A 26,504-nucleotide genomic window follows, 5' to 3' on the forward strand; every position below is an offset into this window, starting at 1 on the left:
CAGATGTGTTTAATGGTCATTTATAGATACTTAATTTCATTATGAACAGTTAAGTGAAGTACTGCTTGACTAGAAACTCAATATTTTGTAGACGCTGGTATATTTTGTAGAATACATGTGAAGAGAAACTTGTGTAAGGAAAATGAAATGTTAAGGCACATGTTCTATGCTTTTTATAATAGGTATTTAATCTCTGTGCAACACAGTCTCCCCAAATATAGCAAGCACACTGCATTATGACTGGAATGCTTTAGAAATATGTTTTAATTTTATTATTAATGTTATTGTGTGCTGAAACAGTGCCGTCATGTCTGCATCAAAAAATATCATTTCTTTCATGAATTATGCTCATCGCATAACTTATGTACGAGCACTTAGTTGCTACTTAATTGTTGTTAACTATTACTGTCTATTGTTACTGTGTTTACATACAGTTACTGTTACTGTGCATACATTCAGTTCTTTGTTAAGCACTCAGGATGTGACGCATCAGTTTAGAGTATAAGAGCTGGCAGGTCTCCTCATACAAAATCAGTTTTGCCTCTTCCAGTCATATGAGTAGTCACTATCAGGTCAGATCTAGTATGAGCACTAAGGGACTGAACATAATAAGGTTCTTTTGGGTTTAGTACATGGATCTTGGGGGTGTGTTTAGAATCTGTTCCAAAAGTTCAAGTCACAGAAGTATCAGATTTTCAAGGGTGTAGTAGTGGTGTCCTGAGACACGTATATGCTCACCAGGCACTTTATTAGGTACACCTTGCTATTAAAACGTTGGACCCCCTTTTGCCTTCATGCCTTGTTGTTATGCTGTACGCAAAACATGGCAGCACCAGGTAAATAGTAAAAGACATGATGATTAACACTTAGGCAATTCTAAACTTGTATAAGTTCTCATACACACCTGATTTTTATACATCAGATTCCACACCAATTTTCTTATCACTAACTCCACAGTTCAAAGCCAAACTTGTTAATTGATAACTAGCCGACGTAGTTACAGCACAACTGCCTTGTGGTGCCCCATGAACCTCTAAACTATGACCCACAAAAGAGTGCAGTGCTGTTAAACAAAACAGAGTCAGTTTACCGTTGTGGTGGAAACTCTGAAGCCATGAAAATAATTATCCACACAGAGCTAACAAACTTTGATTTTTGGCTGTGTTCCTAAATTACCAGCAAAACAGTTATTATAGTAATTAATTAATATATGTATTCATTTATTTATTTCATTTTAATGATGTTTTAGATACGTTGTGAGTGAAAAACAGCATGGCTAGTGTGATAAGGTAACTCACTCTTACCTATCACCAGCCTTCTAAAGGCTTGATCTCTCCTTTCTCTGTTTATCAGCCAGGGATTACAAAGCAAACCCAGTGTGTCCAGATGTTTGGCTAGGAGGTTTCCAAAGCCAGTGTCACAGCCTGTGATATAGACATACTTCTTGTTTTTTTCCACAGGATATGCAGGGGGATAAAGATACACTTTTTAAATACATGTCAACACTGAAATTGATCTAATTTGAAATTCTCAGCTCAACAAGAGAAAGGTTGACAGATGAGGTCAGGCAGGAGGCTCCATGGACCATGATGTTTGCAGATGACATTGTAATCTGTGGTGAGAGTAGAGAGCAGGTGGAAGAGAATCTGGAGAGGTGGAGACAAGACAGAATACATGTGTGTGAATGAGAGGGAGGCAGGTGGAAAGGTGAAGATGCAAGGAGTAGAGGTCGTAAAGGTGGATGACTTCAAATATCTTGGGTCAACCATCCAGAGCAATGGGCAGTGTAGAAAAGAGGTGAAGAAGAGGGTGCAGGCAGGATGGAGTGGGTGGAGACGGGTGTCAGGGCTGATGTGTGACAGAAGGATAGCAGCAAGTGTGAAAGGGAAGGTTTACAAGACAGTAGTGCGTCCTGCTATGATGTATGGTTTGGAGACTGTGGCTCTGTCTAAAAGACAGGAGGCTGAGCTGGAGGTGGCGGAGATGAAGATGCTGAGATTTTCGTTGGGAGTGACAAGGCTGGACAAGATTAGAAATGAGCAGATCAGAGGGACAGTGAAGGTGGAGCAGTTTGGAGATAAAGCCAGAGAGGCCAGGTTGAGATGGTTTGGACATGTGTTGAGGAGGAATAGTGGATATATTGGTCAAAGAATGTTGGAGATGGAGCTGCCAGGCAGAAGGAGAAGAGGTAGACCTCAGAGAAGGTTTATGGATGTAGTGAAGGTGGACATGGAGATGGTTGGTGTAAAAGTAAAGGAGGCAGTGGATAGGGCAAGATGGAGGCAGATGATCCGCTGTGGCGACCCCTAAAGGGAGCAGCCGAAAGAAGAAGAAGAAGAAGAAGATATCCTGTGAAAATGTTTCTATATATTTTGGGTCTGGGGGTCTTCTTTTATGTCTACCGGTCGTTTAGAGAGCTTAAACGAGTACCAAACAAATCAGAGAAGTATGTTTACATCACAGACTGTATCACTGGCTTTGGAAACCTCCTGGCCAAACATCTGGACACACTGGGTTTGCTTTGTAGTCCCTGGCTGATAAACAGAGAAAGGAGAGGATGAGCTAAAGAAGGCCTGCTCACCTAGACTCTGTACTGTCCAGTTAGATGTTACTGACAATGAGAGTATCACAAAACAGAAGACATCATTAAGATGTTATTAAGATGTTGATGAGATAAAGGTAAGAGATGATGTCTTTTTGTGTTTGCTGTTGTTTATTCACTTAATACTTGAGTTTTGAGGCTATGTAAAGTCAAGTTAGAAGCTTTATTTTTCTTCTAGGCACAAAAAGTTACTGCATCCTGTGATGCAATGAGCTTGAGCTATAACAAATGGGTAAAACTAGGCCGTTTCACAACTGACACCCTACAGATCATACAGCAGTGCAGTACTTCTACATCTCTTCAAATAATCTTTTTCTTCAAGACTGCTTTTCACAAATTCTAACATAGAATCATTTGAATGCAGTGTACTAGTATTCACTCACTGAAATACAGTGGTGTGTTGTGTGTGCATGCATGCTTGTGATATTCAGATCTATGGGCTGTGGTAAACAATGCAGAATCCTCTGTTCCATCTGCCCCCAATGACTGGTTGGTTATGAATTTTAAACACATGATCAATGTTAATCTACATGGAGTTATTGCTCTGATTTTGAGCGTGCTGCCCCTCATTAAAAAAGCAAAGGGCCATGTAGTCAATGTTGCCAGTGTGCTTTGAAGGCTCAGTTCATTTGAAGGATCATACTGCATCTCAGAAAACAGAATGCATTCATAAGGTAAGCATGTATCACAGCCGTTGTAAAAGCAATATATTCTGGGGCAATTTAATGCACAGTCTTACCTGGACTGAGCTCAAGGGCCCTCGCTAATTCAGGGCCTTTGATTGGCTGTTTTATTTTTTTTATTGTTTTTTATTGTATTATGGCCAATAAAATTATTATGCTCTCTGCCAAGCTCCACCTTCTTTTCTAAGAAGAAACTGAAAAGTTTTTCATAAATTATGCTCATTGTGTAACTCATGGACGAGCTCTTATATCATCCATTGTTACTATACTTTGGCATACATTCAGTGCTTATTATGCACTCAGGATATGGCACACCACATTAGAGTATAAGAGCTGGCAGGTCTCCTCATATAAAATCAGGTTAGCCTCTTTCAATCACAAGTACTCACTGTGTGTCACGTCAGATGTAGTATGAGCACTAAAGAAGCAGTGACAGAGATTGAATGTATGCAAAAGAAATAGCAGAGCTCTTTAGGGTTTATTACACAACTACTGCAAGGCATGTCCACATGTGTGCAAAAGACCTTTGACACTTCAGTCAAAGCTCCTGTAACTATTCTGGCTACTTTTACTGAGGGAGTGGAATCTGAACAAGGAACGAAAAAGACAACACTTCAGGTTCTTTCTGCGGTTGAATGACTAAATAAGGGGAAAGATTAATTTTCAATTTGATAATCATGGTACGTTCCTTTGTATTTGTAACACTTTGTAATATCACTGTAGCCTAAATTCTTATATTGTGTCAAATCCTTGTGAATGTGTTAAGTAAATAGAGAAATCTGGTACATTTTTTATATATTATAGCTGACATTAGTGCAGGTCCTTAATGGAAAAGGTGGTGAGGTGTGGTGATTTGTGCATATAATTTCCTAGGCTGTTTACAGCAGAAAAGGCATTTGTTGTTGTATGCCATCTGGTGGCTTCCTAAGAAGACTGTATTTGTGCCAGGTGGTCGTGGTAAACACTGACCTTTTGCTTTGGTTGTTGGTGTACTGCATGCAGACAGTCACCAATTAATTTTGGTCTGATAAGTTTTTAATCATTATTGCTCATCCTGACCACCAGGTGGTGCTAGTAGAATAGTGGCTGCTGCCCAGCATACCAGCATCCTCAAAATAACATGCTGGTGTTGCTGGTGACCAACCATGCTGGTCAAAGCTGGTTTTTCTAGCAGGGTGATATGAGTGGGAGATACAGCATATATCATATATGCCATGCATATATATACACGAAAAAAGAAAGAAAGAAAAGTACGTAGAAGGTCTACTAAGCAACACCAACCAACAAATGAAGACGCTAAGTGTTCCACAAGGTTCCTAGGCCTGGCCAGTTATGTTAACCTGCACAGCTTATCAGCATATTTTGTGATGTCTTTTATGCATCTGAAGAAAATTCTGCCTTGAACTTTGCATTTTTGTTACTCCATCATCTCATCTGTTTTTCAGATGGTCTCCTCTGAAGTAGTGTGGTGGTGCTCACTGGCGCTCATAGCTGTTGCAGTCGTCGCTTGGTATGTGAGGGATTCGCTCAAAATTAGCGACGTCCGTCAGAAATTTGTGCTCGTCACGGGGTGTGACAGTGGGTTCGGGAACCTGGTGGCCCGCCAGCTCGACCAGCAGGGCTTTCGGGTGATAGCCGCGTGTCTGACTGAAACTGGAGCCTCCAACCTGAGAGGTTTGGCCTCACCAGGCCTGAAGACGCTGCTTCTTGATGTGACCGAGAAGGAAAGCATCGCTAGCGCGGTGGAGATGGTGCGCCGAGAGGTTGGGGAGAGAGGTGATGGAGGCTGGTGGTAGACGGGGGGAGAGAGGTGATGGAGGCTGGTGGTAGACAGGGGGAGAGAGGTGATGGGGGATAGGGTGCTAGCTCGAGTCAAGCACAGCCGAAGATAAAGTGGGGTTAAGGGCGCTTTCACAGCCCTCACACCAATCCCATAAATCTGGATTGGTGTGAAGCAGTGAAGAAGCTTCATGTTCATCTATGTTCAGATGGGACTCATGTATAGAGCTGGGTTTCGATACCAATGCCTTGATTTCAGTGTCGACTCCTGAACAGTGTTTTCTTCTAAAAACAAAATATCGAGATAAGTATATTTAAATATGAGAACTTTTTATGCAAATCTTGTTTTACATTTTGACTTACTCAAGTTCAAAAACAACTAACCCAAAAATCCAGCCAAAGAAGTCTTTGACTTCTAGTGTGTTGTAGTGAGGATTGTAGTAGGGATGTTCAGAAACAGTGCTGTTTGTATTTCTTTTAAAAACTTAAAATGCATAAAACATTTGCATATATAACATATAACATACACACACCGGGCGGCGTGGTGGGTAGCACTGTCGCCTCACAGCAAGGAGGGCCTGGGTTTGATTCCCTGGCTGGGTGATCGGGTTCCTCTCTGTGTGCAGTTTGCATGTTCTCCCCGTGTCTGTGTGGGTTTCCTCCGGGTTCTCTGGTTTCCTCCCACAGTCCAAAGACATGCAGTCAGGCCAATTGGACATGCCATGCAATTGCCCCTGGGTGTGTGTGTGTGACTGTCTGTCTGCCCTGCGATGGACTGGCAACCTGTCCAGGGTGTATCCTGCCTTTTGCCCGAAGACTGCTGGGATAGGCTCCAGCACCCCCCCGCGACCCTTTTCGGAGAAGCGGCTTAGAAAATGGATGGATGGATGGAAGCATACACACCGATCAGGCATAACATTATGACCTCCTTTGTTTCTATGCTCATTGTCCATTTTATCAGCTCCACTTACTACATAGGTGCACTTTGTAGTTCTACAATTACAGACTGTAGTCCATCTGTTTCTCTGCATATTTTGTTTTACCCTGTTCTTCAGTGGTCAGGACCCCCATGGACCCTCAGGTACTATTGGGGTGATGGATCATTCTCAGCACTGCATTAACGCTGATGTGGTGGTGGTGGTGTGTTAGTGTGTGTTGTGCTCGTTCAGGTGGATCCGACACAGCAGTGGTGCTGGAGTTTTTTGAACACCTCAGTGTCACTGCTGGACTGAAAATAGTCCACCAACCAAAAATATCCAGCCAACAGCATCCTGTGACCACTGATGGGAGAGGATGATCAACACAAACTGCAGCAGCTGACTTCACATCTACAAGGTGGACTGACATGGTAGGAGTGTCTAATAGAGTGGACAGTGAATGGACACAGTGTTTAAAAACTCCATCAGCACTGCTGAGTCTGATGCACTCAGACCAGCACAACACACACTAACACACCACCACCACGTCAGTGTTACTGCAGTGCTGAGAATGATCCACCACCCAAGTAGTACCTGCTCTGTGAGAGTACAAGGGGGTCCTGACCACTGAAGACCAGGGTAAAAGTATGCAGAGAAACAGATGGACTGTAATTGTAGAACTATAAAGTGCACCTAAAAGTGGAGCTGATAAAATGGACAATGAGTGTAGAAACTCAGAATTCAGGTGACTTTGATCTGTTGGGAGGTTTGTGATTGGTTGAGGAAGGCCCAAGACTGACAAAGGGATTCTTGGACATGGAGTTCTTGATGGCATGAGTGTCCGACTGAGCACCAGGAAGCATGACACTTAAGAATGACTACTTAGATATGCTATACTTTGTATTATTGAAATCAGTCCATTTGTACTGTAAAAGCATCATAGTAGATCTCTGGCAATTATAGTACATCGTGCCAGTCATTCATAGTGTTTCATATTTCATTTGTTCTTCAAAGCAGCTGGTGGTCAAAATCGTTTGAAATATATCTCACTTGATCATGCAGCCTCCAAGCAACCCTCAAAAATCTGCAATCTGCATTTTTCAGTCTGACACAGAAAAGAAGCTTCAAAGGCCTACTTCATTATTGCAGAGAGGCTTATAAGCCAAAACATTGCTTCCGAAGACTTATCCAAAGGCTAGTTAAAGATAAAATCATTGCTATCATTCCACAGCATTTTAAAATTATATACTATATAGGCTGCTATACCTCTTCAGATCTCCAAAGCAACTGGATAAATATAGTAGCCCTATCACATTGATATTGAAAAATAGGAAGGAAATTACTTTTGAAGTATGTAAACCCTTTTGGCAGATCAACGTCCTATCAGTTTTAGCAGAGCTCTTTGAAGAGATGTCATTTTTTGGATATAAACATTTTTTTTTGTCTCACAGGTCTGTGGGGATTGGTGAATAATGCTGGACGGTCTGTCCCTGTTGGCCCCACAGACTGGATGCGACTGGAGGATTTCAAGCAGGTTCTGGATGTCAATCTGATTGGGCTGATAGATGTGACCCTACAGTTCCTGCCCTTGCTGAAGAAGGCTAAGGGCAGGATTGTGAATGTAGCCAGTATACTGGGCAGGCTTTCTATAACAGGAGGAGGGTACTGTCTGTCCAAATGGGGTGTGGAGGCATTTTCAGATGGACTGAGGTATTGTGTACAGATAAACAATTGGTCTTTCTTAAACAACAGTACAGACAGTTTTGTTTAGACTAAAAAGCCTGAATATTTATGGTCAGTTTCCTAGACAGAGATTAAGCTTAGTCCTGCACTTCATGGCATAAAAATGACATTCGGCATTGATTGGAAACTGTAGCCCAGGACCAAATCCCTGTCCAATGACCAAGCCTTAGGGAAAAATGGGAAATGTAAATAGCAATACATATAGCTGCACAGTGGCCAATCATAATTTGAGATAAATATAGGATGAATGATAAAGATTTTGCATATCACTATCTCTTAGAAATTTCTTCAGGTCTTTGACATGTTTTTTGTTGTAATTAGGAGAGACATGCAACACTTTGGCCTGAAAGTGAGCATTATTGAGCCTGGATTCTTCAAAACTCAAGTAACAGACCAGAATCTTATTGAGGCTGATCTGAAAAGACGGTGGGACAGCCTCCCAGCAGACGTGAGGAGGTCATATGGAGACTCGTACCTGCAGGAATGTTAGTAGTTTGAGAATTTTCTGTGCCAAGCTCAAAGTTGAAAGTGAAGAGCTTGTTGAGTTCCAAGATTAAGTCTAAAGGGTTTACTATTTGGAGAACCTGCTACTATTTGAAGAACCTGCACTTAGGTTTGAATGAATTTCTGGTACATCATGCAGAGATTTCTAATCATTAAAGACATAGACAGCTGTAAATGCATTTATGGGGGGTGAAAAATAGTGTTTTTATAATAACTGTGATCTTTAACATTATGTGTTTTCTAGATTTAAAGATCCAGGCATTCTCCATGGACATCCTTTGCAGTGAAGATATTTCAAAAGTGACCTCATGTATGCAGCATGCCCTCTCAGCAAAGTACCCACGTACTCGCTACGGAGCAGGCTGGGATGCAAAGCTCTTCTGGATACCTCTGTCTTATCTGCCTGCATGTGTGGTTGACTTTCTCATTACTGCACTCCTGCCATCACCTAAACAGAGCTGAGTGGTGAATTTTATATAGTGCTGTGAAAAAGTATTTTCCCCTCAACCGACGTCTTCTATTTTACTAATTTGTCACATTTAAATGTTTCAGATCATTTGACTGAATGTAATGTAAGATAAAGACAACACAAGTAAACACAAAATGCAGTTTTTAAATTATCATTTCATTTATCAAAGATAAAGATTTATTCTAAACCTATAACTCATAACGCCAAGATAGACTCCAGCACCCCCTGCGAGGAGGATAAATGGCTTGGATTGTGTGTGTGTATGTGTTTGTGTGTATGTGTGTGCGCGCATGCATGCATCACCTCATATGTGACCTCCTGGATGAGTCATCAATGCGCTGTTAGTAAAGGTTTGGTCAGCCGGCCAATCCTAGGGTCACCACTGGTTCACTGGAGTCCCAGAGTCTTAGCAATGGCTTTGTAACCCTTTCCAGACTGATAAATGATTTTCCTCAGTGATCCAACCTTGTGGCAGATTCATCCATCCCATCCATCCATTTTCTAAGCCGCTTCTCCGTCAGGGGGATGCTGGAGCCTATCCCAGCAGTCTTCGGGCGGAAGGCAGGATACACCCTGGACAGGTCGCCAGTCCATCGCAGGGCAGACAGACAGACACAGACAGTCACTCACACCTAGGGGTAATTTAGCACGTCTAATTGGCCTGACTGTATGTCTTTGGACTGTGGGAGGAAACCGGAGAACCCGGAGGAAACCCACGCAGACACGGGGAGAACATGCAAACTCCACACAGAGAGGACCCTGGCCGCCCGGCCGGGGAATCGAACCCAGGCCCTCCTCGCTGTGAGGCGACAGCGCTACCCACCACGCTTGTGGCAGATTTTGCATCACAAATCACACCTTGTCTTCTCAGCTTTATGAATGCTTTAATGCAGAAGTTTACTACGGAGCCCCACTGGTGACAAGCCGTTTAAATAAAAATAATGTGTGGCCACGGCTTAGTAAGGCGTGGGAACAAGATCCTAATGCGTGACCATGACTTAGTATGCTGTGATCTCATTTCCATGCCTTACTAAGTCGTGGCCACGCATAAGGATCTCGTTCACACGAGTTAATAAGGCGTGGCCACGCGTTATATTTTATTTCTGCAGGATGTTGCCAGCGGGGCTCCGAAGGGGTATGCTATGCATATGGTTAGACGCTGAGGAATCTACCATTTCTAAAAACAGCGGCGCCATCGCGGTCCGACAAAGCATCTGTGAGTAATTCGTTGTGGAAAAACAGTAAAATAGACTCTCCTTCAAAGTTTGTTTTATGCTTCAAGTAAAACTCAATTTCTGTGCTCATAAACTCTGCATACTATTATTTACTTCTAGGACTTCTGAAATATTTACGTGGTGTTTCAAATCAAATATTTGATGAGTCTGGTATCGTGCTGTTTTTTGAGACTTTCTTGCCTGCTTCACATTGCCGAACAGGATCTAAGTGATGCTGTTAGATTCAACAGATTTGGCAGTAATTGTGCCTGGGTGTGAAAGTGAACTCTGTAGTCAATAGAATTTGGGTAATTGGTTGATTTAGTAGCTAAGGGGCAATTACTTGTTGACTTAGGGCCAGATAGAGCTGAACAGCATGTTTCCTTCAATAAGTGAAATCATTAGTTAAAAACAGCATTTGTGTTTACTTAATTTATCTCTGATTAATACTAAAAGGAGTTTGATGATCTGAAACATTCAAGTGTGAGAAATATGCAAAAAATAGAAGAAACTGCAGAGGGGTCAAATACATTTTACACAGAACTGTATTACTTTCCTTTCAGCCAAATTTAGAAATCAGTATACATGGAATAAGTAGAAAATTTCGCAAGTAATAGACTGATATATGGCACTTTTTATTGACAAATGTAGTCTAAGTGAAAATAAGAACACATCATCTACAGTAAACAAACTTGAATACAGAAGCGTTCACATTTTTGAGCATAATTTCAAGCTATTTGATGAATCTGACAGAAAAAAATAAAACAAATGTGCTATGACCTTTGTACAGGCCACATTGTTTCATTTTATTTTCCTTCAGGTAAATTCAGCAAATAAACTGTAATTGTGCATAAAAATAAAATTGTGTTGAAGTATGTTCTCTGCAGGGGATGTGTTCTTATTTTCACTCAGGAAATGTCATTTGACCAGGGGCACCTTTTGCATATGACTGTATATGGTTGTCCATTCTACTACGCATAATGAAATTTGAAAAATCCCCTGTTGCATAAAATAAACATATCAAATAAAACATCAGTTTACACAAAACATGTTATAAAACAAGACATTTATTTGATTTTTTTCTGAGCAGCTTTTGTCAAATTTCTTTTCCAGTTCTATCAATAAAGTGTGTTCATTTATTTCATTAATATACAAAGTCATTCAATAAAATAAAATGTATTCCTTCTTTATTAGGTTAGCCTGCAGTGAAAATTATTGGCCTGAACCAAAAGTATATATGAACACATAATCTTTCAGCTCAACAAGAAGAAGGGAAAAGGTATATTACAGTTGAATTCAGTTCACAAACAAAAAAAAAAACACTTTTCAAGTATTGCTGAAAATTCTCTATATAGGCCATTGTTATGTGGTATCATTGTCTAAATTGTAAAATCTGTATATTGGGAAACGATAAAAGACACTGCAGTTTTCATTTTCACTGTTATAATCAGACTTTTTGGATCAGTCCCTTTCTCCTAAATGATAGGATTCCAGTCTAAATGCTACAGGAATGCTACCTTCACATTTTAATACTCTTGCTGTAATAGTTCATAATAATCATAAGACAGATTTTGATTAATGAGGCTTCATAAGTGTAATTCTTTTTGGGACAGTGGAACATCACCAGTCAGTTTGATTTAATCCATAAGCATACCTGCTAAATAAGCTAAGTATACTTGGATAAGTAACAGTAGTCATGAATGTTTTAATTCATAAACGTAAAAATGATCCTGCTATTTATTATGGATGTATATTTAATATGAAGAAAACATACTGCTGAGGAACTGATTGTGAACAGTGGACCAAACAGTAATCTGCTCTCTATCATTGTGTGGGTCAGTCCACAGATGAGGTATATAAATATGCAACATTGTTCATTCCAGCGGAAAATCTTGGTTTAAATTTATGCGCAAAGAGGTGGCAAAATCATGGCAAACCAATTACAGCTCAGTGTTTTACTTACACATATGTTTGCCTGTCAAAATGTTTAAGTATCTCTAAGAAAAAGAACAATCTATTGCAAAATAATCTATTACCAGTAGATATTACCAACAAAATCTTTTCAAATTTACAAATGTACAACATATTCATAACATTTTCCATCAGCAGCATCAGTGCAAAGATATACATATAGTACATCACAATAAAAAAATCATAAAACATGAATTGGCATAAGAAACAGCAAAAGGCATAGTCTTAATAGACCTTTGTTTCTGTGGGTTATACAAACATCTAGTCTCTTCAAAATAATCTTAAGTTTCTTTTTTGTACACAGGCTGCATATAAAAATAGATTCTGTGCAAAGAGGGATAGTTTGTCTTTGTTTTTTCCCCTTATGTGTGAAAGAGAGTTAGAGAGAGAGGATGGAGACAGTTATATGTCACTGTCCTCTTTGACCAGGTTGGCTGTGTCTCGGAACGTGTCCTCTGTGGGGGAGTACATGCTGGGTTTCTCCTGCTTTGTAGGTTTGGGAGGCGGTACGAAGGGAGATGGTTGGCTGGAAGAGGTGTCGTCTGCACTCCCAGCAGGCTGCTCATCCTGCATCTGAAACCACACAAGCATGATAAAACACTTTTATGTGTGAAACTGTAATGTGTACAGTGAAAGGGAAATTCCTCTGATTTTCTACATTTCTAATTCAATCATTCAGATATGAATAGTCATTCTGAGAGGTTTGATGTGAAATGTGCCATTTTAGAGATACAGAGTCAGAACTTAACACAATGGTGATAGGAACCTGATGTCTGATGTGTTCAATGACTGTCAAAGCTACCTCAAAGAAAGCTACTACAAAGCTATTATGTTACAAATACGTTGAGTGATGCTCTTAAGATTTTGGCCTAAAAGAAATGTTTTCTTCAAATAGCAGAATTCATGAAGGGTGTTGCAAATGTAAAAACTCCCCATTTTTATAGATTTGTTGTTATTGTAACATATAACTACATATAAATATAAAAACTATAGATTCGCTGGTGGTTTTGGATAGTAAATAAAATGGTTATGTTTGTGCTATAGACATTGTGACCCCTGGTTCCTATCACCACCACTGTAAAAAATGTACTATACAGAGTAAGTTTCTGTATAGTGTACAATTTTACATCACTCTTATTTACATCTCAATGACTGAATTATGCAAACTTTGCTGCAATCCAGCACCAACAAGTTATGTCCAGTTATGTGTTCTCATTGCACAATCATATTCATATTAAATTTAGAATACAGAAATGAGATATGTATTCAGTCCAGACACATTTTGAAATGCAAGTACTCAGAATAAGCACTTCTATTTAGGAAACTCTTTTTAGAATGTCTCTCCGCTAATCTACCCTAATGCAGTGTTTCAAGATCTACTGTCATGTGCATGGATGTAGCTACAGGACAGCATCCTAAAGTGCCAACAGTGTTGCCCGGCTTTACACAAGTAATCCAAATTGTTGCGTTTTGCCACTGTATGGTACACAGGCACACGTATGTAACTAGGCTTTGCAATGCTTTTTTGGTGAGAAGGAAAGAAACAGAGCTCTAAAGTGCTCAGAGAAAAATATTCTTTAAGCTAGTGACTCCAGATTTAAATTACTATTTATCAGCGAAACTTTCCTGTATACAAATAGTATCTATGTTACATGTTTGATATAAAAAGGGTAATATATATATATATATATATATATATATATATATATATAAATAAATGTCTTACCTCTGAGTATGTTGGGTTTTCAAATGTAGTGCTTGGTTTCAGTTTTCTTTTGAAGAAGCTCCACTTAGACTCCTAAAACACATACAGACAATATGAAAACAGGCCAATTCTATCTTTGATATACTTAGGTACTTTGGATCTGGTCTCACCTGGGTGGTCTTGGGGCCTACTGGAATACTCTTGACCTCCACTGCCTGTTGCTGTGCATGGTACATGGGGTTTGCAAAGTTGTTCTCTATTTGATCACCACTGACGTTCACAGTCACCTGTTTGAAAGCACAACACAAAACAGTTGTCTTCAGTTCTTAATTTGACAGTAATGAGCCAGTTTTTTATGTATTAAAGGGAAATGCAGTGTTTTGCGTCATATCTTGGTTCACCTGGGTAGCATGTATGACTGCAGGATCACCAGACGCTCCTGCTGCAGTTGAATAAAGAGGATTCTCAAACGTGACAGGCTGCCTTCCAGCATCGGCAAAATTCTCATCCTGACAACATAGAAGAGTTTGGACTCAGGATAAACTCACATAATCAACCTACAAAAGCTACAATCTAAAAACTTTACAACAACAACAACAATAATAATAACAACAATAACAATAAACACCATTATTATTATTATTATTATTTCCAGTTATCAAATCAGCTTTAAATGGATTTTATCAGAAATTCCTAATGCCTTTATCTGAAAACAGCTCTGATGAAAGCTGTATGCATAAATGTAAAATTTATATTGAAATGCATTTGTATTAAGCAACAATTACTTGGTTGCTCTGCAAAAAGAAGACTGTACATGAACCTCATGAACAATGTGGTAAATCATGCACTTGTGATTAAAACTGGGGTTAGGAGGTTAACCAGGAATTTGCTCATGCTTACAATGAATGTGCTGATACTGCATTTAATAGCTGAAGCTGAATTAAGACACATTGGTTGATGTTTACCAGCTGCATTGCTCTGTCGATGAAGGACACCCCAAGAGTCTGGGGTTCCAGGTCCATGGTAACATTGTCACCAGAGCGGAAAGACACTCCATTTCCTGTGTCACCTGACTTGACCAGACTGCTCAGACTAAAAAGAGAGTCAAAGAAAAATGCAAGGAAAAGTTTTAACTTGCAATGTTACACAAAGATAGAAGAAAATCATGTTTGCTTTCTTTATAAATAATAGTAACAGTGTTAATAGTAATAAAACTTTTTCTCGGCAGCACAAACTTGTAAGTAAAAGCATAAGATTTTTTGGTATACATGTTTTTGCCAAAAATTATGTGGAAGCTATTTTTATATCAATGTAGCAATTATGATATATATGATAGATATTTGAATAAAAAAAATCAATGTATCCCTTTTTTCGATGCATACAAGGTTCTGAGAACTGTAATGGTAGAGTTGTATGCAAAAGTTTGAACATTATAAGGAACAAACTTAAATATAACACTTTTATTATTGTTAGTGCACATTTATTTTCTTTTTGCTGAGTTTAAAATAGTGGGAAAATTGAAATTGTCCCATAACTTCTGAACAGGCTACATTTTAAGTTTAGTTTTTTATGTACTATGTAAACTTCAGCAAATAAAGAGTAACTGTTCATTAATAATGTGCAGAAGCGTGTTCTCTGTAGAGGACGTGTTAACTTATTTTCACTTAGAAAATCAACTAAATTTGACCAGGGGTGCCAAAACCTTTGCATGCATCTGTACTTTCTAAGGTATTACTTTGTGGCAGAATTCTTCAGAAGACTGCAGAGTGTTGATGAATTTTGAAGTTTGATAGAGTACCTGGGCAGTTTGGGCAGGGAGGGGATGACTGAGCCAGTTCGTCTATAGTTGAGGAAAAGCCCAACAGCCAGAGCTCCACTCAGCAGAATAATAATCACTGCCAAGAGCACAGCCACTGCTAAACACAGAGCAAGAGATGGAGAGAGAGACAGATGTGATGTTATTATTTATTACTTGCAAAAGTTTTTTCGCCTTGCTTCTGCATGTGAATAAAAAATAGAGTAGAATTCTCATTTATGGAGTCAACAGGGTCCCACAGAACTTACAAACATGAAGCAAGGCAGCAGCTGATGAATAGTTAATCGTGTTTTTATAGACATTAGCAAAAACTAGGTAAACTTTCACTTTCTGCATTTGTTATTAACTGGATTCATTAATGTGTCTGAAACGGGATAGAAAGACACTGCATGGCTGGTCAAAACTAGTTTGTGCAGTGAGAGCACCACTGTTACCTGTTCCAGCAGGGGCTCCTCTGGACTTTCCCATTTCGCAATAGCTTCCTGAATAGCCGTATGGGCACCTGGGTAACAGAAGATAATTAAAGCGTAGTGAACATGAAATCAGTTTGTACTTTCTGCTACTGGTATTTGTCTTGTGTTTCCGAGCCCTCTTTTTAGACTCACTTGCATTTGGGCAGACCAGCTTCATCAGTGTAGCACGTTCCACCACTCATGCATCTGCATGCAAGCGGCATGGCCACCTCTGTCTCTATGGCTACAAAGGCAAGAGCCATGCAAAATATTACAAAAGCAATGCAGCCACAACATCAATTCAAAATCAATGCCAAGGTATACAACACGTTTACACGTGTAAAAAAAATGAACAGATTGCGCAAACTCAAAAAATTCCTGCAGCACAGTCACACTAACACATTTTGGCACAGAGTCACCAGCAGCAGCCATCACTCATGCATATGCATTATCATATAAGTGGGAAAGAATGACCAAAATCCTGAGACGTTGATGGGTAAACATTTCTGTGGTTAATGAGCTCAAAAACACTGAAAACATGACAAAAGCTTTTAATTTTAGAACATTTACTTTAAGAAAACAAAGGCTTTTAATCAGAAAATATTCACTTTGAATAAAACCATGTGTTGCTATTGGGACTATTGCACTGAATAGACTGAAACCTGCCTTTGCCAACATAACAGTGATGAGTCTTTTCCTGTAATGCTGGAAAAGAATATAGCAAGGAATCTGAGACCACCCTCAATACAGAATCTATCCAGACCCTCCAAATCACATGCCCATTTCAAGGCAGGTTCACTACAGCTGTGACTTTTAAACTTCTTAATTACTGCCATGATATGATACAATTATTTTTTTATAGCCACTGCCTGATTTATAGGGTCAGCACACTTCCGTCTCATTTCTTTTGTGTATTCTTAAAACCCCATGTTGATAAATGACTAAGAGATGACCTTTGTGTCAATATTTACACCCCAGCAAACAGGAAGTCATGGATAACCACAAGGTCCTGAACACTCGAGTAGAATAAAAATAAATAAATGTGAATAGAAAGATACAGGTTTTTTAAGACTATGCCAATTAATATTTTCAAATACTTCCATATTTTCAGTGTGTGGTTGAGCTAATTTACTATTTTAATGAACTTTCTCTTACCTGTCTTCAATAAAGGTGCCAATAATTTTGGAGCTTACTGTAAGAAGCACAGGTTAAGCAACTCTCACCTGCATCACATTCATTCTGGTTGAAGCTGAGCAGTGTAGAGCCTTGTGGACAGGCACAGGTGTATCCACCAGGCCGCAGCAGACACAGGTGACTGCACACACCCTTACAGGGGTTCACCACTGCGACACAATACAGGACAATCCAAGTATCCATTAATAAAACATAGAAACAATGAAAAACAATGTGGCAAAATAACACACTCTAAAGTTCTACAGTGGATTGTACAGGGGAATTACAGCGGTAAAGAAAATCCACCAGTAAAAATATATGTTGCATATGTACAAATAAAACACACTGCCCATGTAACTTTACTGTCATGCTCTTTGCACAATTCTGCTCAAGCAACTTAAACTACTAAGTTTACTTATTGGTGTCTAGCTCTTTCTTTGTACATTTTTTGGTGAACAGAGGATTAGCAAAGTAAGAGTTTTACTGTACAGTGTAACTGCCTGTTTTGCTGTGCATATGAAAAGAAAACTCTTGAACCTTGAGTCTTAACCTCCACAATGCAGTACTCACTGTAATCATCAGCTGACCGAGTGCCCCTCACCTGACTGGTTGTATCTGTGTTCCTGATAGATGCGGACCTGCGTCAGCCAAGGGTTTACAGTCAGCACCTTCACTTTATCCCCCTTGCCAAACTTGTTGGTCTTCCACACTTCACCCTTGGCCTTTGTTGTCCAGTACACATGGCCCTCAAACAAATCCAGACTGTACGGGTTTCCAATATCTATAATCAAGACCAACGTAATCCATCACAAAACAAAAGGCAAAATGTTGCTGTGAATATTTAAAACTGACAGATTTCTCTTAGGACATCAGAAACCCAAATTAAACTTGGAAAACAAAACAGGTTTGGTGACAAACCTCCTGACATGACAATCTTTCTGTCTGTTCCATCGGCTTTCATTGATTCAATGATGTTCTCTTTGGAGTCACACCAGTAAATCCTGTTGCCATTAAGGTAGTCTAGAGCCAATCCTGTCGGCCAGCCCAGATCTTCATCCAGCAGCACCTGTCTGCGTTGACCGTCCATCCATGCTGCCTCTATCTTTGGGCTCCTGCCCCAGTCAGTCCAGTACATCATACTGAAAGACATAACAAAATAATGAAATAAATGAAAATGAAATAAAAAGATGTTTATAAAGCATGGCTATGTTCTGAGGATAACAAAAAGACACTAAAGACTGAGAGCATGATAAGTGCACAGTAATGACAATAATGACCACAGAAATAACTCATAATAGAAATAATTCAGTAATAACATCAATAACACATTTGGCTCTTTAATTTGAAATGTGATGCATGTGCTACAGACAGAACTTATTTATCTAGATTAACCACTTAAATTGATAAGCTGGTTACCCAACAGATGGGCTGACGACAATTGCAGCTGGTTGGTCAAGATCAGAATGAATCAGCCACTTTCTGTACCGCCCATCCAGCTTAGCAACTTCAATACGATTGGTGCCTGCATCTGTCCAGTAAATATGTCTAAAAGACAAAAAATTAAGACTTTGTACAAGGAAGAGGAAACTGAATTGGGTGATTAAGGCAACTATTCCTTAAATAGTTTAATAGTAATAATAGTAATATTTTTTTCCTTAACTCATTTACAGAATATATAATTTATTCTGAAATTCTAAAACAAAACATCAAGAACATAAAATAATGTAAAAATAAACAAACAAACAAAAAGGTATGTACCGTCCAACCCAATCCACAGCAATGCCATCAGGGCTGGAGATGTATCTGAGGTTAAGATCTACCTCTTTCACTGGGTTGTTGCCATGATCATCAAAAGTGGTCATATATGCTCTTTTTATGGAGCCAAACTGAGCACCACGACCCAGAACAGTCCAGTACACAATACCTAAGAACAGAGTGGTATTTAGGAATACAGGATATTGTAGTGTCCACTCTAAAATCTATGAAACATGCATCTCTCAGTTAACGCTAACAATGAAACTGATTTTTCCATCAATAAGACTGAAACCTACAGAAGGGTAACAATAAAATAAGGTTGATTAGGAAACTACTCATGTGGTATTTAAAAATGACATGCTTGGGAAGATTATATTCCTCAGCTCAGAATGCTGTTCAGATGCAGATTCTGGATATCATGTAAACTGTGAAAAGTCATATGACGAGTTTGATGGTCTTACTTAGTCCTTGGCCTTCAGGATCCCATAGGTAGTCCAAAGCCTGGATGTGCTCACCATTATCCACGTAGTCCGAGTACTGCTCAGAGGATAGGTTATAGCGACGGATACGCACATTATCGGGCAACAGCAACACTGGAGGATTGCCTAAGACAAAGAAAGGCCAGTAACACACATTAGAGAGAAAACTTAGATAAGGGCCGATAAACATGCTGATAACTAAAGGAGTTGGTGCCAGTTCCTCACCTTCAGCAGCACACTCCAGGCCTTGCTGCAGTCCTACAGAGTGGAATCCCTCAGCACAGAGACACTCATAACTGCCCTTAGTGTTTCGGCACAGTTGCGGACAAGTGCCATAGGCCTCACACTCGTTAATGTCTAAAAAGACACATGCACACATGCACACACGCGCACACACACACACACACACACACACACACACACACACACACACACACACACACACACACACACACACACACACAATGTCTTAGACGTAACCTGGAGCAACTGGCATTGCTTGATTAATGTTGCTGAAGTATCTATAACAGATGCACTCCTATGTGTTGTTACAAGTCTAGTATGATCACAAAGCCTTTATGCTTTTAACTGATATACACACATGACAATAAATAGATATAGTATTATTTATTATTTAATAATGTCTTGGTATTGACAATAAAACATCTTAGAATACCCTCTGCTGTGTAGCTTATAGTATTTCAATCTGCACTATATAAGTTATTACAGAATAAATATACAATTACTGATATGGAAAACACTGTTGCCACAACAAAAGACTGCACATCCAAAATGGTAAAAGAAAAACACCTTCTTAACGTATTAATCTAATTAATTAATGTAATTGACTGTGAGCACAGTTTCATAATCTCTTTAAATATCTCTCCACCTTGTTCACCTGTAACAGCAATGACTGCCAGCTTACAGACCTATACAGACCGTATAATGGACTGTTTAACAGTATAGTACTCCTTCACGTGTATTATTGTTTAAGCAAGGCTACTTTTTGTTCATTTCTGGGTGCTTATTCCTCCATTATAAAAGTTGATTCCCTCACCCTCGCAGGAGTTTCTGTTCTCCTCGCTGGGTTTATAGCCTGTCCTGCAGGAGCAGATAAAGCCCCCATCAGTCAGCCCAGTGCAGTTATGTTCACACAGATTCTCACTGCAAGAACGCCCACTGCCTTTGACTAACACAGAGAAAGAGATGCATTTATGTCATCCTTAAAGGATAAATCGAATGCTGTACGTGTATGGGTTAAGTTTTACGCACTGCAGCCTAGCTCATCAGTCTGGTCTCCACAGTCGTCATAATCATCACAGGCATACTGTAGAGGAATGCAGTGGCTGTTCCCACACTTATACTCATCAGGAGAGCAAGGCCCATGTGTGGGGGTCACACCTGAAAGCAGAAGAGGAAATTATGAAGATCATGAAGTAAATTTATGGAGTGCTAACAGACCATAAATAAAAGGGGAAATAAAACATACTTTTAAGACTTCATCTCACCAGAGAAAAGGTCCTGTTTTAACCTTTCCAAAGTGGGTTATTTTTGTTTATAACATACACCACTTTATGGCAAAGAGTGAATACCTGCACTCTTCATTAGGTTAAAAAAACCTTTATTTTAGCAAGGCTAAGGACACAAAAATCTCTCAACATGTTTTGGTATGAGGCTCCATGAAGGAGAGTAACATGATGAAAGCTGAGATTGAAACATGTTGAGAGATTTTGCGACTACAGCCATATTACTACAAAGGATTAATACCATTGATCTTCACTTTTTACAAGCTTTTAAACTCCACTCCATACAGCACCTTCAATATTTGTCCATTTATTTTACTACATTCTCTGTGTTTTTGAAGACAAACTGTCATGATAAAATGTCATAATTTTTATCATCATTCAATCATAATTTTTAAACCATGATTTTTTTTTACACATTTTTCACCATATTAACACACATTCAAGCTGCACTATGTAAGATGTTTTGTTAAAATTGAAAGAAGTAGCAATCCTCAATAAGAAAAAAAAGTGTGCTGCAGCAAGTCTCCCTATAAAACCTAAAATAATCATTTAGAATTCAGGTGACAGGTTAGATTTCACAGGAGTTTTTGGACCACATCATACATTTTTACATATTAACTGTCACTTGCATGACATCCCGCTCAATGCTAAGGTCTTATATACAAAATCAATATTATACTGATGAAGACATGATGATAAAAGTAGATAATGCTCAGAAGCACAAATAACATTACAAATTTATGTTTTTCTTAATGTTATTCTGCACGTTGTGTGTCATTACACATTTTCACCAGAGAGGTCTCCAAACTCCCAAAACTTAGAAAGTGCAGCTTTAAGTTGAGAACACTTTTTCCTTCTCCTATAATTTTACTAGTTTCCAAAAGTTTTGTATACTAGTATGACTTTGGTCCTCCATGTGCCTTCACTCACAGTGCTCCTCCTTTTCATCTGTTCCATCCCCACAGTCATCCACCGAGTTGCAGAGCTCATGGCTGTAGATACAGCGGTTGTTGTTACAGCGGAATCGGAACGGAGGTTCACATGAGATATCCACTGAGAGGACAAGACACAAATGTTTTGTTATTGTTAAACCTCTTAAAATACAGGCTTAATTATCTAGACACACTGATATGTACTGAAATTTAATACTGCTTGTTCTTATGGGGACTCACAGCAAAGATGCAGCTCCTCATCTGATCCATCTCCACAGTCATTGTCTCCATCACATCTCCAGTGCTGCTGAATACACACATGGTTCTTACACTCGAAGAGGAAAGGAGGACAGTACGTGCCATTGGGGTAACGTGTTGCTGCAAAAAACACAGATGATGTCAGTACACACACAAGACTGATGTGAAAGTGTTAAAAAAAAGAACAGAAGAATCAGTCAGAAACTACACTGCTATTAATGTTACTTATTTGATGAAAAGACAGATCAACGAGTTGGATATTTTCACAAGTATGTCATAACCTCTTCTAAATGATTCTTGGCCTTCATTTGGAATAGAGCCTTTATTATACTTCAAGTGGAAGTTGTTTTGAACAGGCCAAGTAGCCAGGAGAACTCTGAGGTTAACAGAGAAAAGGAGGAGAACTCACGGCATGACATCTCATCAGTGAAATCCAAGCAGTCTGCATTGCCATCGCATTTGAAACGTTCAGCTATGCAGTGGCCGCTATCACACTGGAAATACCCAGGGTGGCAGGTCCGCAACTCTGTAAAACAATTACAGAAAGGAACATTACACTTCACACACTCAGCTGCCAATACAGCATGGATAAAAACACAGTGATAAAACCACAGTGTGCATCATACTCGGTGTGATGTCCACTTTATGTTCAAGAGGATATAACTACACAAAAGTTCTCTCTGTGAAGGAAGGTTGGCAGCAGCTTTATCTGCTAGGAAGTCTGCAAGACCATAACCAAGCTGAGCACTTAGCATTCTCTTTAGAGTGAATTGACAATACTGTGGATCGACTTACAATTACTCAAGGAAATGGCTATGACTAAACTGAGGCATACACAGTACTACAGATACATTCACAGTTGGCAGTAGTTACAGTGATTTTAGATGCACAACACCTCATTAACCTTTCTTGTAATAAACTAATTAACTGATTCACTAACTCATTCATTAACTGACTCATTGACTAAATCACTAATTCACTCGTTAACTTACTAAGTTACTCACTCACCCACTAAGTCACTCGCTCACCAATCACTCTCTCGCTTATTAACTTAGTAATGCACCCACTAACTCACTAACTTACTAACTCACTCACAAACCTACTAACTCATCCATTAGCTCACTCAATCACTCACTCATTCAATACTCTACAACGAGCTGCTGTTAGCACAAACCTTTTGGTGCTTCACATCAGTTCCACAGTGGATATGATTTCACAGTGCAATACCCATTTAAAATGAACAAATAAAGTTAGCTATTTAGCTGAAAATGGGTCTATTTCACACCATCCCCTCTCTCATGGTTAATGCATTAGCAACACTTGTCACAACGCATAATGCATTTAGTTGTAATACAACCATTCAAACGTGTCCATGCATGGTGCCATATGATCCATACATTAATAAAAATTCAGTAATTAATTATATGGCATGTAGGATCATTCAAAAACAGACAAAAGATGGTTCTAATCATTGGAACAGCAAAACGGTTTGAGAAGGAGGCTGCTGTGCCCCCCACTGGACACGCTCAATGCTCAGACAAAGAGGCTCTGCTCACCACAGTCCCTTTCATCAGAGTTATCCTCACAGTCGTTGTCATGGTCACACACCCAGCGGTCAGGAATGCAGTGCAGGTTGTCACAGCGATACTCGCTCTCTGTGCATGCTCGAGGGCCTGGCGACACACAAGAGAGTGTCAATCACATGCACACACATGCAAATACTGTGACAGGCATCCTTTTCACTCTCTAAGCATGCTTAAAATAAACTGAAAACTACTCATTAGTGGCAGATGGAGTGTAACTATTTTGGTTTTAGTGTATGGTCAGCCTGTTCCCTAATAATTATTCAGTAATAATTCTGCATGTCTTACTTCTCTTTCTGTTTATGGTCAGTCCATGGTGGCTAATATTTTTGAATGTCTTATTTTATCTTTACCATTTTACTATACTGAATCACCCTGAACCTTACTCATTGTCTTTTGAGTGCTACAAGATCTAGAGCTCATAAGAAAACACTGTAAGAAAACACTGGTATGGGGTGCAGTCATACATCTTAATACATCACACACAACAGTGGAGAAGCTTTTACAAGGCTGAAATCACACAGGCATTGATATAAGAGCTAAGTTAAGTTCATTGTTACATACAGAGTGATAACAAAGCACCACCTAGAACTGCTGGTGTTAAATCCATACGCACACCAGTTCTTGACGCCGATAAGACATGTAAATAAGTTGTGCTTTCCTTGGTTACAGGATTAAAGGGTTATCTGATGAGCTAAAGGTTGTTTTTCACGGTTCGTTACAGTTGTAGAGAGTTCCTCTGTTCTGAGGGCCATTTTTCAGAGGTGAGTTCATAGCTGAATTCATTAGGGGGGAGTGAATTTGTGCAAGGCAGCAGCTCTTATGTGGGGGGAGAGACAAGTGCTGAAAAAATCAGTGCCTCTTTCAATGTACTATTCAGTGATTTAGCGCAGGCACCCGTCATCCTTTCACCTTGCTCCCAGCCCTCATCACAGAGCCAGTTCACACCCCGCTTCAGTTCAAGAAGGGAGAAGCAGAAGATTTCTACTATATATTTCTCATCTTTTACCCCATGTTTCCAGTATCTTCCAGAACTCCCTTCACTTCTCACTTCTCACTCTTTCTCTGAGAGGAGAGCGCAGTTTTGTTGAAAGGCTGACATATTCACACACAATACTGTGGACAGAGGTGTTAAATCTCTTCACAAATGCACTTCTCTTTATTTTTTTCGACACTGTCCTATAACTGGCAGGATTAAATCTCGAGGAGGGGCTGAATGATTTCAGGACAGTCAATGCAGTCCCTGTCATGCCTTTTCTTGCATATAATGCTGTGTATGTTGAGAGAATTCAATAGGTTATCAGGCTTCATTGTGTGTACTCAGCTTACAAATGTGTCCTTTCATAGCAACTGCAACTAAGTTAGAGCTTAACAGATGCTTTACAGAATGTTGTCGAAACCCTATTCAACCTAATGAGAAATAGCAGCATACAGCTTGACTCAGCTGTAGTTGAAATGTTCAAATTTCAAGCATATTATTAATTTTTCATGAAAATATCTTTAAATAAACTGAGGAAAAACTGACCTTTTTACCTTTGGCTCTGTCATTGTTTCTGGTAGTATTAAGCATGATTCATCATACAAATTAAGAGACAAAATTCTTGTTTTCCTATGAACATGCATCCAGTGTAATGACTTCCACCTACTCCACCATGCACCAGTGGGCGGGGATAAATATTGTTAACTAATATCATATTTCACTTCTCCATCCCATCACCCGCACCTACCATCAGACTAACGCTCAGCTAGCCCAGAGAACCTGCCCCTCTCTAGAGAACCTTTTCCTACTCGGAAATACTTCACAAAATTTAAAAGTCTCCCAACTGCACCTCCTCACCATAGCTGTTGCACAGGCTAAGTGTAGCTCAATTACGCAACAGGATAACCCAGACTTGATCTATCCTCACAGACCTTTTGCATGCATACACTTTAAATATCCCTTAAAATGTACATTTTAAATTTAGGTGTTATGACAAAAAATAGCGCACTACAATTTCTCATTATGTGGACTGAGCTACCATCCATTTAAGCTTCTGGACAGGCTTGGGTTCTGGAGGCCCCTGCAGGCTGTGTGTAATACTCACTGCAGTTACGTTCATCTGATCCATCCCCGCAGTCGTTGTCTCCATCACATTTCCAGCGCAGAGGGATACATTGGTGGTTATCACAGCGGAAATCTCCAGCGGGGTCACAGGTCAGCTCCTCTACAAACACAACACAGAGGTCATGTTTTAACACACCCTCGCTCACACATGCCCAGGTCATGCATTCATTAACTTTATTTAACCAGACAAGTTAACTGGGAACACATTCTCTTTTAATGACCATGCAGGTCCTTTTACAAAGAAAATAAACATGTACTTGGATCCTTAAGGGTCTCAAGGCACACACACAGATATACGCGACCATTCAAAAATTTGGACAACTGTGTTCATTAATATATAATCAATTTAGTTGCAGTACATGTATAAAGCAATTCTATTATGATGCTACTACTCTACAAATTTATGACTTTCAACTAAACTTTTAGAGGGGTCCAGAATGATGAACAGCTGTAGATGACATTGAGAAGATTGTGAATGAAATTGTGATCAAATTAACATTTACAATGCCTCATTTTTAAAAAGAAGATATCGAATATTGCAGCAGATATGTTATGCAGCAATTACTATAAACAGACAACTATGATATAACTATGATTTCCAAAAAAACTGAAATTTAAAATAAAACATCTTAAAATATATTCTGGTATCCAGCATATGGTATTTCAAACAACAGTCTATAACACAAAATAATTCAAATATGGATAAAAATAAAGAATCAGAGAAACTAAAACCTACATTCATACAAAGGCAGGTTACAACACAATTGTCAATTTACAACTGACAAAGGCAGGTTACAATTGTCATACACAGTCATTTACAACCTAAATGTAATTCACTG

General features: G+C 39.3%; 2 protein-coding genes across 4 annotated transcripts in view; one reads left to right on the forward strand and one right to left on the reverse strand.

Annotated features, from left to right (window-relative positions):
• The first annotated feature begins 3,843 nt into the window (after positions 1–3,843).
• Positions 3,844–9,292, forward strand: rdh1 (retinol dehydrogenase 1). 3 transcript variants are annotated; one of them, XM_017691468.2, is made up of 5 exons: positions 3,844–3,965; positions 4,731–5,061; positions 7,433–7,691; positions 8,046–8,209; positions 8,473–9,292. In XM_017691468.2, exons 1-5 carry the CDS (start codon positions 3,963–3,965, stop codon positions 8,688–8,690), a joined length of 975 nt encoding a protein of 324 aa, XP_017546957.1. In that variant the 5' UTR covers positions 3,844–3,962; the 3' UTR covers positions 8,691–9,292. The 3 variants fall into 3 exon arrangements, with proteins under 3 accessions (XP_017546957.1, XP_017546956.1, XP_017546959.1); XM_017691467.2 differs by lacking the exon at positions 3,844–3,965 and adding an exon at positions 4,395–4,535; XM_017691470.2 differs by lacking the exon at positions 3,844–3,965 and adding an exon at positions 4,399–4,597.
• Positions 9,293–10,525: 1,233 nt separating this feature from the next.
• lrp2a (low density lipoprotein receptor-related protein 2a) overlaps positions 10,526–26,504 on the reverse strand; it is a 77,778-nt gene continuing 61,799 nt past the window's right edge. The window contains 22 exon segments of the mRNA XM_037539160.1: positions 10,526–12,455; positions 13,609–13,680; positions 13,758–13,874; positions 13,989–14,096; positions 14,553–14,679; positions 15,386–15,503; positions 15,838–15,905; positions 16,009–16,099; positions 17,079–17,198; positions 17,630–17,809; positions 17,947–18,167; positions 18,445–18,573; positions 18,787–18,952; positions 19,245–19,388; positions 19,488–19,619; positions 20,320–20,451; positions 20,535–20,663; positions 21,719–21,841; positions 21,961–22,098; positions 22,388–22,504; positions 23,535–23,651; positions 25,646–25,765. Of these exon segments, the coding sequence (XP_037395057.1) occupies positions 12,285–12,455; positions 13,609–13,680; positions 13,758–13,874; positions 13,989–14,096; positions 14,553–14,679; positions 15,386–15,503; positions 15,838–15,905; positions 16,009–16,099; positions 17,079–17,198; positions 17,630–17,809; positions 17,947–18,167; positions 18,445–18,573; positions 18,787–18,952; positions 19,245–19,388; positions 19,488–19,619; positions 20,320–20,451; positions 20,535–20,663; positions 21,719–21,841; positions 21,961–22,098; positions 22,388–22,504; positions 23,535–23,651; positions 25,646–25,765 (2,840 nt within the window). The 3' untranslated portion in view covers positions 10,526–12,284.

Source organism: Pygocentrus nattereri, chromosome 6 (genome assembly GCF_015220715.1).
Source record: "Pygocentrus nattereri isolate fPygNat1 chromosome 6, fPygNat1.pri, whole genome shotgun sequence".
NCBI lineage: Eukaryota > Metazoa > Chordata > Actinopteri > Characiformes > Serrasalmidae > Pygocentrus > Pygocentrus nattereri.